This window comes from Protomyctophum bolini (assembly GCF_963924005.1).
Source record: "Protomyctophum bolini genome assembly, chromosome: 6".
NCBI classification, from domain to species: domain Eukaryota; kingdom Metazoa; phylum Chordata; class Actinopteri; order Myctophiformes; family Myctophidae; genus Protomyctophum; species Protomyctophum bolini.
Genome location: NC_137867.1, coordinates 35,331,769 through 35,345,959, shown reverse-complemented (window position 1 = coordinate 35,345,959; position 14,191 = coordinate 35,331,769). Strand labels below are relative to the sequence as shown.

Below are 14,191 nucleotides of genomic sequence, written 5' to 3'. Positions count from 1 at the left end.
CTGTGAAACTTCACTTGCATATGATGTCATCTGTCATACTCTTTGAATAAAATGTATTAAATAATAATAATGGAGTTTGATATTATAATGGGTCTGGGGTGGGGGGGCAGCTACATATGAATATATCAAATATCTCAAATCAACTGTCTGGGTGTTCACATAAGCCCGAGGAGACGATAAAATGACCTAAAGTCTTTTTGAAAGTGAAATATCCCTTTAAAAGACCTTAAATTTACTGTAAGTAAGTAAACTGACATCCAAAATCATGTGGCGACCCCCCTTGCCCCACATGTTTAGAACCACTGTCTGGGTAACAATAATGTACTTTCAAGTCTATGAAAGGACCATTATATTTATATTTCAGCTCAGAATCTCACCGATTTAAAAATCTGGCCATTGTAAAAATAGAGGCCTTCTTTTTTGTTTTGTTCTAGCTTGAAAAACAATATTCCATCTCCCAGCAGGTATCTACATCTACACACTGTGTACAGCTAAATAAGGTCACTGTCTGTTACTTCATCAAAACTAAGGCTTTAATATAACAAAATAAACAAAGACAGCACAACATACTGTACATATATACAAATAAGAAAACAGATATCTGTAAAGTACTGCAAGCCAGGCCCAATTAATTCCCAGTAGCCACTAGCCATAGAATTCAGCTCGGCAGTTGCACTGTAAGTTCCTATGAGTTTGAAAACAAAAAGTGGCAGAACTGGAAACAGCCAGGATGCATTTCCTGTAGACATGATGGTCATTATTCTCCTTCATCACTTTCCACTTCATCATCAGAAGCTTTTTCTGGTCGTTTATAGCTCAAGTTAGTAGTGCTTAGTATTGCTTGGCGAATCTCTTGTCTTTCTTCTGCAGATGGAGAAAGGGGAGGAATTAAAGTGCTATCAGGAGATTGTCATACTCACTCGTCTCATACAATACATGTTTCAATCATGTTGTACCATATATGATAAGAAAGAAATCATCCCAAGCTAGACAAAACTAAAATGTAACTGCTAGATCCATTAAGTAATTAGGAAATTGCAGTATGTATGAATACAATTACAGAACAATCTACCTTCACTTTCACATTGAGGGAGCATTCTGTGAAGCTGCTGGGTGTTGTATCGGATCAGAAATTTCTGACATGTTCTGATTGTTCCTGGAGAAGAATAGCATAGAATTGGTGACAAGATGGGGCAGGACTGGAGTGGAGTCATTAAGTTATCAAAAATGCAGTTCACTATGTTCACTAAAGTCAGTGGCTATTATATATAGATTGGGATACAGGTAAGATTGTAGACAAAAAATGTAAAGTAGTACTGCTTAATTCCCAAAAGGTGTAAAATGCCAGACTTTCAAAGAAAAAGATTCCAAATGTATGAGCAAGGCAACAAAAAAGATCAACGTGTTTTGACCTAAAAGATCTTCGTCAGGGTCTATCTGGTAGATACTCTTTTTCATTGAAATTTTGCTGTGTTGTCACAAGGCTTGCGCGCGCACACACACACACACACACACACACAGCATTTTACACCTTTTGGGAATTAAGCAGTACTACTTTGTAGAAAAAAAATTACATTTTTTTGTATAATACAATACGTTGTTTCATTTTCAAAGACTTAATTGGATCAACTGAAATGACCAACTCCATGCTGAACAATGAATAACAATTCTAAAGGTACATCTCTTACCTCCCACATGCAAACAGTTCAGGAAACATGGCACTTTCTGTCCTCGATTGTCAATACTAATACTAGTGATAAAAGGCAATGCAGACCAGATAAGTCTGTAATAGCTTTTGAGGCAGCGCAGAAATACCATTCCAGTAAGGGCATTCAGATATTTCACTGAGGAAATATAACAAATGGGGGAAAAAAACAATTAGCAAAGTTATGTGACATACTTTAAAGTGGAATGAGTCGAATGACATTCAACTGGGAACTTTGTAGTCGTACGAGTCTGGTCTGATTTTGACAGAATACAGATGCCAAAGTGACAATTTAAAGGGCTTTTAATACCCAATACAAAAGAAGAAAAAATACCACGGCATCTAAAGTAATCAACAGAACAAAGTAAACTATACTCTAAAAATCCCACCCGTGTGAAGTGAGGGGCGCTCTTATCATCTTACGAGGAGGGAATTCTAACTCATGTTGCTATTTAGACCCTCTCTGCCTCCTCCGTAAAGTTTTCTGAAATTTGGAGAGCAGAGCAGCCAAAACGGTCAAACAAATACTTAACGGCTTCTGCGCCAAATGAAAATTCTCTCACGTTTCCGTCCGATTTATGCTTCTTTTGAAACATCTCGCCACCACCAAAAGGCCGCAGCACGGCCTGCACGGATGGTATGTACATCTGTAGTGTGTACCACACAGCGTGTGGAATAAATGCATAGGGACCCTACTTAAAGTAACATCCAAATTTCAGAAAACTTTACAGAGGGTTCCAAGAGGGGCTAGTTGCTATTGTACGAGCGGTTTCGGATTAATAACGCACCAGCATTCCGTAGTTTCAGGTCATTTATTAGAAAAGCCCATCTTTAGATTAAACAAAACAAAATCATTCGTATAAGGTTATATTCCGTTGTACAATTGTGCTATGTGGTGGTGGTGGTTTAAATGTTTGTCCCTGCCGCTCTGGTTTCTGATCACATCATGCCGTCACCTGCCTCATCACAGAGTGACACCCATAAATCAACGTGACGTCCTCACATTACCATACAACATTACCATAACAATCAGCAGATCATATAAATAATAGCAGCAAATAGCAAACAAAATAACTCCATATTTCATAATATAATTTCTCAGGCATAATTAATAGAAAATAAATAATCATAAATTATAAAGCAAATCCACAAATGGCTTCAACAGCTATGATTAGGTGTCAGTGATGTAATGATGATGTAAAACAAACAGTGACAAAACAAACATTACATTCTCTTTATTGTTAATGGTGTTTTTAAAACAAACATTGAAATAAAGACAAATATTAGATTATCTTTATTGTCAATGGCGTTTTTAAAAAACATTATGTTTAATACACCCATGTGAAGCGAGGGGCGCTAATAGGCCTACATAAAAAAGTCTAACTTGACGAGTTAGACTTTGAGTTAGACGATGTTGATCGGACGTATAATAGAATCTGGCTTGGCGTAGCCCTATACTAGGAGGGAATGAGTCTTTCCATGTTGAAGTTTAGTTAACTTTACCAGAGAATCCAATGTTGCAATGTGCTGCTCCATAGTCACCGTGAGCCCGAGCCACCGCTTCCCTCAACGCCTGTACGATGGCACCCTCACGAAGCGGCAACAAGCTGTTACGGTTTGGCATGTTCACTTCACACAGCAAATACCTGCAGACAGGGGAGCGACAATCAGAGTATAAATGTTTAACGCACACTTACTTGTTGTATGACTAGAGGAAAGTATACCTTGTGTTAAACTGAAGCACATTTTTACCTTGACTTACACCGCACCATCGTTATTCGTTATACTTCCTTTCTTCTTCACGGTACGGAATACTTCCGGCAACAACAATAAACGCAACACACTATGGTGCATTAGCGCCCCCTCTGGAAACAGAATAATAATAATGGCATTTTGGACATTGATTGAAAATTGTATTCGCATTCACAGTGTATGGGTACATTCACAGTATGGGTATATTTCAAACGAAAGCACAAGTCAGTACAACTGCTACGAGGATGAAACCAGGAAAAGCACCAAGACTTGTTTACATCGATCAGGCCCAATTTAAACTAAATGTAGCCCTACTTGATAACAACGTGACCCGTTTACATTTTACAACACCTGCAACACGTACCTACAAGGACTATTTCCCTGCATGAGAAAATAACATAGCAATAGTTTCTGATGAATTGAAAATGGAGGACACTGATGTATTGTAAACAAGTGCTTGTTCTGGTTACATCCTCGTAGCAGTTTTTGTATGTATTGTGCTTTCGTTTGAAATGTACCCATTTTACAGACTGAATACATTTGTCAATCAATCAATCAACACATAACACAGCCACAGGACCACACTGGAATCAAGCCCTTCGTGGCTTTTTGTGTTATCTTAGCATCGTTGTGTCTATCTTGTCTGTCAGTCAGTCAATCAATCAATCAATCAATCAATCAATCAATCAATCAATCAATCAATCAATCAATCAATCAATCAATCAATCAATCAACAAATAGGGAGGCTACCGCTACCCGGCAAGTAAAAAGTGGAAGCCAATTCTGGCCGCGGTCCAGCCACCCAAACGCACCCCCAAATGGTAACTATGACAACCGCCAGCGTTTACAGCCAATCACAACTTTCTTGTCCCCGTACACGTTTTACGCCATCTTGAAATTTCATCCGCAGTTTGTTTCTAGATTCAAGAAAAAATAAATAGCCCAACTTTCTTCCTTTGCTACGGAGCTATAGTAGCTGAGATATGAACGGTTCACGAAACAAGACGGCTCCCGCAGGTAAAGGACAGTCGGATACGGATTTCGGCCAAGCTACTGCGAATCCAAGGGATCGGAAATCTGGTGGAGGAATGCTAAAGAAACTCAAATCGAGACGTAATCAATCGGATAAATGGCCTGTTGTTACAGAGGATCAACTCAGGGCGTTAGGAAAAGATATTACACCAGACCAGGTTCTGGGTCTCCGTGCTGTTACACAGGGTTTGTATCCAGATCTCATGCACGGTTACAGGCATTTTAGCTGTTGTAGTAATGTAGTTTATTGTCTTTTTGACCCGCCGTTTCATTCCCTTTCACAGATTATCTTTGCAAGCCTGAAGATAATGTGTTCAACGTTGACTTCACGCGTTTCAAGATCAGAGATCTAGAGACGGGAACGGTGTTGTTTGAGATCGCCAAACCTCCCAACAGTGGTAAGTCACCGTCGTGCAATGCCATTCCGAAAGTAATGATAAGATTTAGCCCTACAAGCAGAACCCAATGCTACTGACGTTTCTGACATTTTTTAGACATCCAAATTTCAGAAAAGCTTTACGGAGGGTTCCGAGAGGGGCTAGATAAGATTGTACTATGGAGCCACAGGTCTGTTGATAATGAGAACTCTTGGGAGCCCTAAAAAAGATCATTGAAAGTATACATGCGACGCTCGGAAGCGCCACGACCATTGATTAATATACAATAATCAATATGTGTTTAACAAAGAATCCCGAAGTCAGAGAAATAGGAGTCAAATCAGCGATAGCTGTGCCATCAAGATTAGACTGAACTGCACACTAGATTAACATGAATAATTAAAGTTGGTCGTATTCACTACTATCACTAGGCTGTATTAAACAAACGTTCTATTGTTTTTTTTAACGTTACATGGGAGCAACCTGTGAGCTGAACACATTTGTAACACAGTTGAATATTGTGCCTATGTAATGTGGAATTTCATGCCATGATGCCAATCACATTCACATCACGTTTTTGTGCTTTTATCTAAAGTGTCCTCATTTGGCAACATGATGCTCTATCATTCTGGAGACAACATCTGTGGCAGTCTTAACTGTTGAAGACTATTTAATTGAATTTAACCAATTTAATGTAATGGCTATTGGCTACAAATCCTAGTGTATATAATTAAGTGGACTCAGTAGTTGTCATTTTAAAAGTCTTATGGATATATTATTTGATTTAGAATGTAATCTTTTTTTAGAAACGTGTATATAATATTTCTCAACATCTTCTCCATAATTGCAGATGTCAACGATATTTGTATTATATTTAGATTGTCCTATTTTGAAATCAGACACCAGTAAACACACGTGGGCTATTTATTAGATCCTTTGGTGAAAGAAGAGGAGAGTGCTGATGTAGATGCCAGCGCTGGACGTTTTGTTCGTTATCAGTTTACACCGGCCTTCCTAAAGCTGCGTACTGTTGGTGCAACGTGAGTAACCATGTTGAAAGGTTTTATACATCATACTAGAGAGAACTGGAGCATTTTATAGTCCGCTTGCTGCTAATGTGTGTTTCTCTACAGAGAGGGTAGTATGTGTTCAGTGCGAGAGTTCAATCCGCTAATAGTCTGTTCTCATCAATATTTTGTGAATTAGCTTGACTTTTCCCCCCTTTTCTTTACAACACTCAGTGTGGAGTTCACAGTGGGAGACCAACCTATTAACAGCTTTCGGATGATTGAGAGGCATTATTTCCAGGGCCGTCTTCTTAAGAACTTTGACTTTGACTTCGGCTTCTGCATTCCTAACAGTCGCAACACGTGTGAGCACATTTATGAGTTTCCACAGCTCCCGGAGGACCTCAGTGAGTTCTATTTTACTTATGTCTGCCAATAAATTTGTAATGAGTAGTGTGCATAATCTTCACAAAGCTGCTATTTTCCTTCATGACTTCTGTCTTTGCAGTTCTACAAATGGTAGCGCACCCATACGAGACCAGATCGGACAGCTTCTACTTTGTGGACAACAAACTAATCATGCACAACAAGGCAGACTATGCCTACAATGGTGGTCAGTGATGCTTGAAGACAAAATTCAAGTGCAATACATAACTCCATCACAGGGGTTTGATCTGCCCGGATCATGACCACCCGAAAGGTGTTTTGTTTTTATTTTTTGTTTAGTTTAGTTTTTTGTTTTGGCAGGGCATTACTATGAACTTGACCAGACCGCATCTGCGTCCACAAGGAATTATTCATGCATTGTTACCTCATGCTCTAACGTTTTTGGGACCCACAGTAATAATGTAACTACAATATTTCTGTGATATATTTATACAAAAATATTTTGCACCGTCTATTGGACTATCATGACATGTTCTACAGTGTGTATCTTCTGCTACTGCTTGAATACCCTTTGCCTTAAATTCTCCTTTTCGGAGAGGGGACACTTTGGATTATATGATCTCTCATTTCAAATCATTTCTTTTTTGTTCTCTTACTTCAGTTAATTAGAGGCCACTAAATGGATTGTAGATTCCTATTTATAGTTGACAGCAGGCATTTACCCTCAGTGGCCTAGTTATTGGGTATATTATTAGTCGTCGCTGGTTTGGACCTACACTAATTCCAGAACAGTTTAACATTGTTGATGCATTAACTTAACTGACAAATCAGAAATGTCCCACTGTGATGTTGGACTGTAGATGCCTGTTTGGCCCAACCATTATACACTTATTTCAACTGCCTCATTAGCTAGCTGTTATTGCTCACAGCGTAAGCGCTGAGGAAACATTCTTTGTTCTGTTTGTTACGTTCATGGCAAACTTCCATGACAAAGCCAGGATCGAGTCAGTGTGCACCTGATGCTGACAATTGGAGCACTCTTAAGCCCTATAGGGTAAACCGAAGGGTCAAGACGGTTTTAGCGGTGTGATATGTCTTGTTGCACGTTGACCCCTTAGAGTATATATTAATAGAGACGGCACCGGATTTCTCCTCCCACTTGCATTAAGTTGCTCTAAAGCGCATGAGGCGATTTCACTCCTCCTTCCGGATAGGAACAGAGTGCATTCTGGGATTGATTGGCCCAAACACATGAACGCGCTGGCCGTTGACTATCATTGCACGCGTTCACATAATGAAACAGCGTTCACGTGTCATCATGAACGTGCGCAATGATAGTCAACGGACCAGCGCGTTCATGTGTTTGGGCCAGCGCTGCAACACCAAATTCGGCCACTATGTCCATTTCGCCTCAGGGTTTCCTCAGGGTGCCGTCTCTATTAATATATACTTTAAGGTTGACCCACGTTGACTCTAGCGATTCAACGCATGGAATTCAATGGCCTAAACCACACCAAAGGGTCAAGACGGTTTTAGCGTTAACTCCTTGCAACCGTTTGGACCCAAGGAGTCGCATGGTGACCCTTTGGTGTGGTTAGGGCTTTAGTTGCTTGAGTCGCTTTTGCCCACATATAGGTTGTGTCTGTTTCTTGATATGACAGAGCTTCTCAAAGTGAGTCAGTGACAGAATTAGGGAGAGTATGGAGATGCAACAGTTGCCTGACCATTCCATTTATGACTGCTGCTCTGGTCAGTCTTCCAGTCAGGGCAGGAATTTCAGGGAGGCCACAAAGGCCATGGCTGTCGTTGCCCCCCACTGGCCTTAATGCCCCAGCTGACTGTAACACTTTCTCCATGTCTTTCTTGTTGAGGGTATGCGCGTGACATCATACCCGGAAGTTATGCAGGAATGCCAAAGTGGCAAAAAAACTACTTTCTGGCCTTGACAGCCCATACATCCAAACAGAAAAGTCCTATCTGATTGCATTAAACAATGTCAAACTCACCTTGCCACTTGCGCATACCCTCTATATGTAGTTGTAGACACTGTGGGCTGTGGCGCAAGGTGGCTGTGTCTCTTTCTCGTCATGTAGACACCAGTGTCTTTTGTTGAGATTCTGAATTCTTAACTCCCCATCTGGAGCATGGATCAGATTGTAAATACCATAACTTATTTATTTCACTGCAGATTGACTACACTAAATTTAAAATCATCCTTAACCCTTAAATTCAATTATTTCAATGGACATCTTGTTTTATGTGATGGCCTGGCCTTTTATGTTCCTGTCCTGGTATTTGTGCCCTCAAATGGACAACACCAAAGGCCAAGTGGCCTCGCCCCTAAAATTCCAGACCTGCTTCCAGTCATTGTTTAAATATTTGTAACATCCTGGTGTCATATTAAAATGCACTATTCAGTACAAATAAATGTCTTAAGCACTCATGAAGGATAACCTGCCATCTCCGAGGTATGAAGTAACAAATGTCCCTTAGCGTACAGAGACATTTCATGAATGTGTGGTTTAACACTGCCTGTCAGGCTTCCAGGTGAAGGATTATATATTTAAATTTAAAAGTAAAGCACTTTTGCAAACCCTGTTTTAGACAGTGTTATTATATATATACCTAGACTCATGCTAATCATAATCAGTGAATATAGATGACGCTATTTAAAACTACGAAACTGAAAGTGAACTGAAATAAGTGAAAGGATCGAGGAAGACGTAACTATTACAGGGGAACCTTTTCCAGATCAGTGCAGTTGTGTACAAAAAACACATGTGTGAATTTGTGAAGTGAGTGGTGCCCTTTATCATGATTATGTATAGTATTGGTTAGCAACATTTAGTAGCACAGCTCAAAAAGTAACACCAATACAATACAATGCATTCAAGTTTTATTTTTATTCTTAAGCACTGTTTTTAGAACAATTTAAGAACACACAGGGAAAAAATGAAAGGAATAATTGCTAATATAAAACCAAGACAATTTAAGAGCAATTTTTAAAATCAATTGCAGATTGTGTAAAAATTGTTGCAGGTTGAAAAAATAAGAATTAGGATGGACTCCAAATCTGTCCGTTGCCCATCTCAAGAACCGTCCTACTTCAACTTCAAACTCAATGTGTGTGACCCGAGGGAGTGCTGTGCCTGGTCTGAGGTCGATTCCTCAAAAAATATTGATCAATCTGCAGATCTCCAAACTGTAAATGGAAATCCTGATGTCATCAATATGTCTGTGTGATCCTTGTATGCCCATATACGGATATTTCATCTTTCATCGTCACATGGAGAGTCTTCATTAATATGTCATCATAGCCCAAGAGGGACATGTGCTCCCGGGGCATCATGCTTATTATTTCTATAAATCCACAAATTCTCTGTATTCTTTCTCTTTGTCCTTTTTATGCCTATATATGGCATTCTCTGTATCTTCTGTCTGTGCCCCTTTTATGCCCATATATGGAGATCCTTCATCAATATGATGTCATAGACTGGCCTCCAAGTACTATGACAATGGGTAGTGAAACAGGCATTCTGACAATGGGTAGTTACAACAGATATTGCATAACCATCCATCCATCTTCAAATGCTTATCCGGAGTCGGGTCGCGGGGAAACAGTTCCAGCAGATCAGCTCCAAACTCCCCTCTCCAGAACAATTATCAACTTCCTAAATTCCTCCTGGGGGATCCGGAGGCATTCCCAGGCCAGTGTGGAGTTATAACCCCCGATCTGGTCCTTGGTCTTTCCTGGGCGTCTCCTCCCAGCGGGACGTGTAGCAAGGAACTCCCTAGGGAGATGCTCGGGAGGCATCATATACCCGAACCACCAAAGCTGGGTCCTTTCCAAGCGAAGAAACGGCAGGTCTACTCCGAGTCTCTCCCACGTGATCTCTAAGGGAGATGTCAGCCGCCCATCTGAGAAATGGGTTGACAAATCACCACAATAATTACTTGACAGCTAGCTTTCTGTTAATTGCTTTATTACAGCCTACTGCACACAGCAGTTGTGGCTGTGGTTGAACCGTAAGCGCAGACTGCGCAGACGCATTTTGGGCCTATATTTCTCGAGGTAAAGAAGCTGCTTGGAGTTGAAGGCTCCACGTCTCGTCTGCCTTATGAACTGTACCGCATCCTCATACTTCATGCCACATTCGATGAGGGCTAAAGCCACTAAGACTGGAGCTCGGCCCAGGCCCGCCACACAGTGGACTGCAATGCAGCAGCCGGGCACCTCGCAGAACTTTTTCTTCAGTAGGCTGAGCCAGTCCTCAACGATCTGTGTGGGGGGGGCATTGCCATCATCGTAGGGCCAGTCCAATACTTGGATTCCTTCCTTCTCGACTGCAGCTTTGTCGTATGTAGAGTCACAAACTCTCACCAGTGTGTTCACCCCAAATCTTTTCAGCTCCTCTGTGAACCTTTTGAGCGTGTACGTGTTGGGGTTGTGGGTGATGAGAAATCTCATCCGCTCATAGGCAATCTCAACTGCAGGCTGGTTCATCTTGGCAATATGACGGTCCATTCAAACTAATCGATTGGCTGTCAAGAAAGAAAGCAGAAAGACAAGACCTCTTACCCGGCTGGGACAAGAGTTGGTCAAAGGACTATGTTTGAAATTCACAGGGAGCCACCGTTGAATCTCATTTGTTTCCTGTTGCTGGAGTCAGGGAGGTTTCTTGGTCTCGCAGTCCAGCTGTGGAAGCCTGATTAACCTGTTAATGTTTCTAATGTTTCTGGAGTAAACATTAGAAACAGTAAAGCTGACTGAATTTAGAGAACCCGTAATTGTGCCGTAGAAAGTGAGTAATGGAAATGTAACTATGATGACCTGGACGTCGTAGTTGTGTTGTTATTGCTTCAAGTATCACACTTTTATAGCTGTCTCGTATCTTGCATCATCAAATAGGTCTATGACGTCAGACCTTGACCAATCACAGAGGTCAGGTGTGCTGTTGGAAATACTGCATACTGGCGTAACCATGGCACCCTCACTGATAAACAAACAGGTAATATTTACCTGTTTGTTTATCAGTGAGGTTGGCATTCGGAGAGTTGGAGCACGAAATATCTTTATTGCGAACGCAGTGAGCACTTACTATGAGACCTAGCTGATCATGTCTGTGCGTGCGTGTGTGTCCCCTTTGTGCCCATATATGGAGCTACGTCCAAATATGGAGTGTGTTGCATCAACAAATCACTCAGCTCCATATATGGGCACAAAAGGGGCCAGGTCCACTCAGCTCCATATATGGGCACAAAAGGGGCCAGTGATTTGTTTGTTGTGGACCTGGCCCCTTTTGTGCCCATATATGGAGCTGAGTGCGGTCGCGCGTCTTACTCGTACTGTATTTATATTTGTGCATAATCTGCCTAACTGTAGAAAGATGTGAGTTTAAAGATCTACTATTTTCACCCCAGATTAGGGCCACTAGAGTTCATGTTGTTTGAGATATGTTTTTGTACCCCTATCTAATTGTAAAACACTTTACTGTATATAAGTGAAGAAGCAAGAAAAAATAATTATGAATAAAAACAATGAAATGAATAACCAACTACAACCAGTAAGACGCGCAAACGCGGGAAGCGAACGCAGCTCGTACATATTTGGGGTTTTTTAAGATTTATTTTTAAGTTATTTTTTTTTTAAGTTAAGTTATTTTTAAGTTAAGTTTTTAACGTAGCCGTAACGATATAAGGAGTCCCCAAAGCAGCTATACGTCCAAATATGGAGTGTGTTGCATCAATCACAAACAAATCACTCAGCTCCATATATGGGCACAAAGGACGGACACACGGACAGACAGACAGACAGACAGACAGACATGATCTGCTAGGTCTCATAGTAAGTGCTCATTGCGTTCGCAATCACTGCGTTCGCAATAAGTCCATCTAGGCAAATGCCTCATTTAAAAGGGGGGGGGGGGGGGGGGAACAGACTGCGTTGCTCTCAGATCATCAGGGAGGGCATTCCACAGTGGAGGAGCAGTCTTATAACCAGTAAGACGTGCAAAAGCGGGAAGCGAACGCAGCTCGTACATATTTGGGGTTTTTTAAGATTTATTTTTAAGTTATTATTTTTTTAAGTTAAGTTTTTAACTTAGCCATAACCATATAAGGAGTCCCCAAAGCAGCTATACGTCCAAATATGGAGTGTGTTGCATCAATCACAAACAAATCACTCAGCTCCATATATGGGCACAAAGGGGGGACACACGGACACACAGACAAACAGACATGATCTGCTAGGTCTCATAGTAAGTGCTCACTGCCTTCGCAATCAACAAAAAATAATTCTCCAAAATATCTCCAAAAGTTGACATAGGTTTTCCAGTCTACTTGTTTACTTTAAACTAGGGCTGTAAAAAATTAATTAGATGAAAAATGTTAACGCAATTAGTCCATGCTTAGATGATCCGCCCCATACATACCATAATCCCATCGACTCTGCACTATAGCCCTATCTGGATGGCAATAACCAACATTATGTACAGGCTGTACAGTATGTATTATAGGCTGTGTAAAAGGCTGCACAATTTACATAGGCAGATCAGGCTCAAATCACATGGGGTGAGAGACAGAGACACCATCCGGCCACATTGGATTTGTTATAAAGAATAAGATATATAACATACATACAGTACTATGTTTAATGTAGGCCAGTGATACTCAACCTCAGGCCCGCGGGCCACATCAGGCCCGCGGGACCATTATGACTGGCCCACCAATGAAAATCTAAAAAAAAGAAGAAAAAAAAATCTGTAAAATGAAATAAAAATAAATAAATCTGAATGAAGTTATCTTTAATTACATTATTATAAGTAATACTATTAGAGTTGTACTATTACTCGAACAAAAATAAAAGCTTGGGGGGGGGGTTTACTCAGCCATAACAATTTATTTTCTGTTAACCAACTTGCTGGCTGGCAGGCAGGCAGACAGCTACTCATAGACAGACAGACAGACAGCTACTCATGGAGAATTGGACAGGCAGGCAGTCAGACAGCTACTCATAGACAGGCAGACAGACAGCTACTCATGGAGAATTGGACAGGCAGGCAGACAGCTACTCATGGACAATTGGACAGGCAGGAAGGCAGACAGCTACTCATAGACAGACAGACAGCTACTCATGGACAATTGGACAGGCAGGAAGGCAGACAGCTACTCATAGACAGACAGACAGCTACTCATAGACAATTTGGCAGGCAGGCAGACAGCTACTCATAGACAGACAGACAGCTACTCATGGACAATTGGACAGGCAGGAAGGCAGACAGCTACTCATAGACAGGCAGACAGACAGCTACTCATGGACAATTAGGCAGGCAGGCAGACAGCTACTCATAGACAGGCAGACAGACAGCTACTCATGGACAATTAGGCAGGCAGGCAGACAGCTACTCAGACAGGCAGACAGACAGACAGCTACTCATGGACAATTGGACAGGCAGGCAGGCAGACAGACAGCTACTCATAGACAGGCAGGCAGACAGCTACTCATAGACAGGCAGACAGTAAGACAGCTACTCATTGACAGACAGACAAATAACTACTCATGGACAGACAGACAGACAGACAGACAGGCAGGCAGGCAGGCAAAGAGCTACTCATGTTATGTTATTATGTTATTATAACAGCTACTCATGTTATGTGCAATAATTTGTGCAGTTATGGAAACAGCTCTTTGTGTTTATGCAAGAAAATGTAACACATTTATTTATTTACATATTGTGTGCATGCACATTGTACTTTGATACTTGCGAAAATAAAGCAATTGAAAGAGAGAAGTTATCAAGTATCATTAATGTCGTAATTTTATCTACTGGCCCCTGGCCCCTTGCCATTTTTGTAATGTGGCCCACAGGTAAATCTATTTGAGTATCCCTGATGTAGGCTATATATCCACCTTCTGACATTTATCTTACCAA

At 41.0% G+C, this 14,191-nt stretch overlaps 3 protein-coding genes across 3 annotated transcripts; 1 reads left to right on the top strand and 2 right to left on the bottom strand.

Annotated features, from left to right (window-relative positions):
• Positions 1–180: 180 nt before the first annotated feature.
• pop5 (POP5 homolog, ribonuclease P/MRP subunit) lies at positions 181–3,506 on the bottom strand. The gene is made up of 5 exons (XM_080764947.1): positions 3,458–3,506; positions 3,209–3,351; positions 1,689–1,844; positions 1,073–1,156; positions 181–864 (listed from the first exon to the last, which is right to left on the bottom strand). The coding sequence occupies exons 1-5, from the start codon at positions 3,475–3,477 to the stop codon at positions 758–760; spliced, it is 510 nt and encodes a 169-aa protein (XP_080621073.1). The 5' UTR covers positions 3,478–3,506; the 3' UTR covers positions 181–757.
• Positions 3,507–4,349: 843 nt separating this feature from the next.
• On the top strand, positions 4,350–6,872 carry unc119b (unc-119 lipid binding chaperone B). Its single transcript, XM_080766335.1, has 5 exons — positions 4,350–4,675; positions 4,774–4,887; positions 5,798–5,906; positions 6,108–6,280; positions 6,382–6,872. Exons 1-5 carry the CDS (start codon positions 4,441–4,443, stop codon positions 6,492–6,494), a joined length of 744 nt encoding a protein of 247 aa, XP_080622461.1. The 5' UTR covers positions 4,350–4,440; the 3' UTR covers positions 6,495–6,872.
• Positions 6,873–10,251: 3,379 nt separating this feature from the next.
• LOC308316986 (protein tyrosine phosphatase type IVA 2-like) lies at positions 10,252–11,046 on the bottom strand (the record flags this gene model as incomplete). Its single annotated transcript, XM_080765776.1, has 1 exon — positions 10,252–11,046. The coding sequence occupies exon 1, from the start codon at positions 10,783–10,785 to the stop codon at positions 10,252–10,254; it is 534 nt and encodes a 177-aa protein (XP_080621902.1). The 5' UTR covers positions 10,786–11,046.
• Between the last annotated feature and the right edge of the window lie 3,145 nt (positions 11,047–14,191).

Bases quoted from the DNA above. Each gene is read 5' to 3' on its own strand.
- pop5 (XM_080764947.1), bottom strand. From the start codon at position 3,477: ATGGTGCGGTGTAAGTCAAG. The intron at 3,352-3,457 runs GTAAAAATGTGC...CCCTGTCTGCAG, and splicing joins ATGGTGCGGTGTAAGTCAAG to GTATTTGCTGTGTGAAGTGA. The intron at 865-1,072 runs GTAGATTGTTCT...CTCCATCTGCAG, and splicing joins CCCTCAATGTGAAAGTGAAG to AAGAAAGACAAGAGATTCGC.
- unc119b (XM_080766335.1), top strand. From the start codon at position 4,441: ATGAACGGTTCACGAAACAAGACGGCTCCCGCAGGTAAAGGACAGTCG. The intron at 5,907-6,107 runs GTGAGTAACCAT...TACAACACTCAG, and splicing joins CTGCGTACTGTTGGTGCAAC to TGTGGAGTTCACAGTGGGAG. The intron at 6,281-6,381 runs GTGAGTTCTATT...CTGTCTTTGCAG, and splicing joins ACAGCTCCCGGAGGACCTCA to TTCTACAAATGGTAGCGCAC.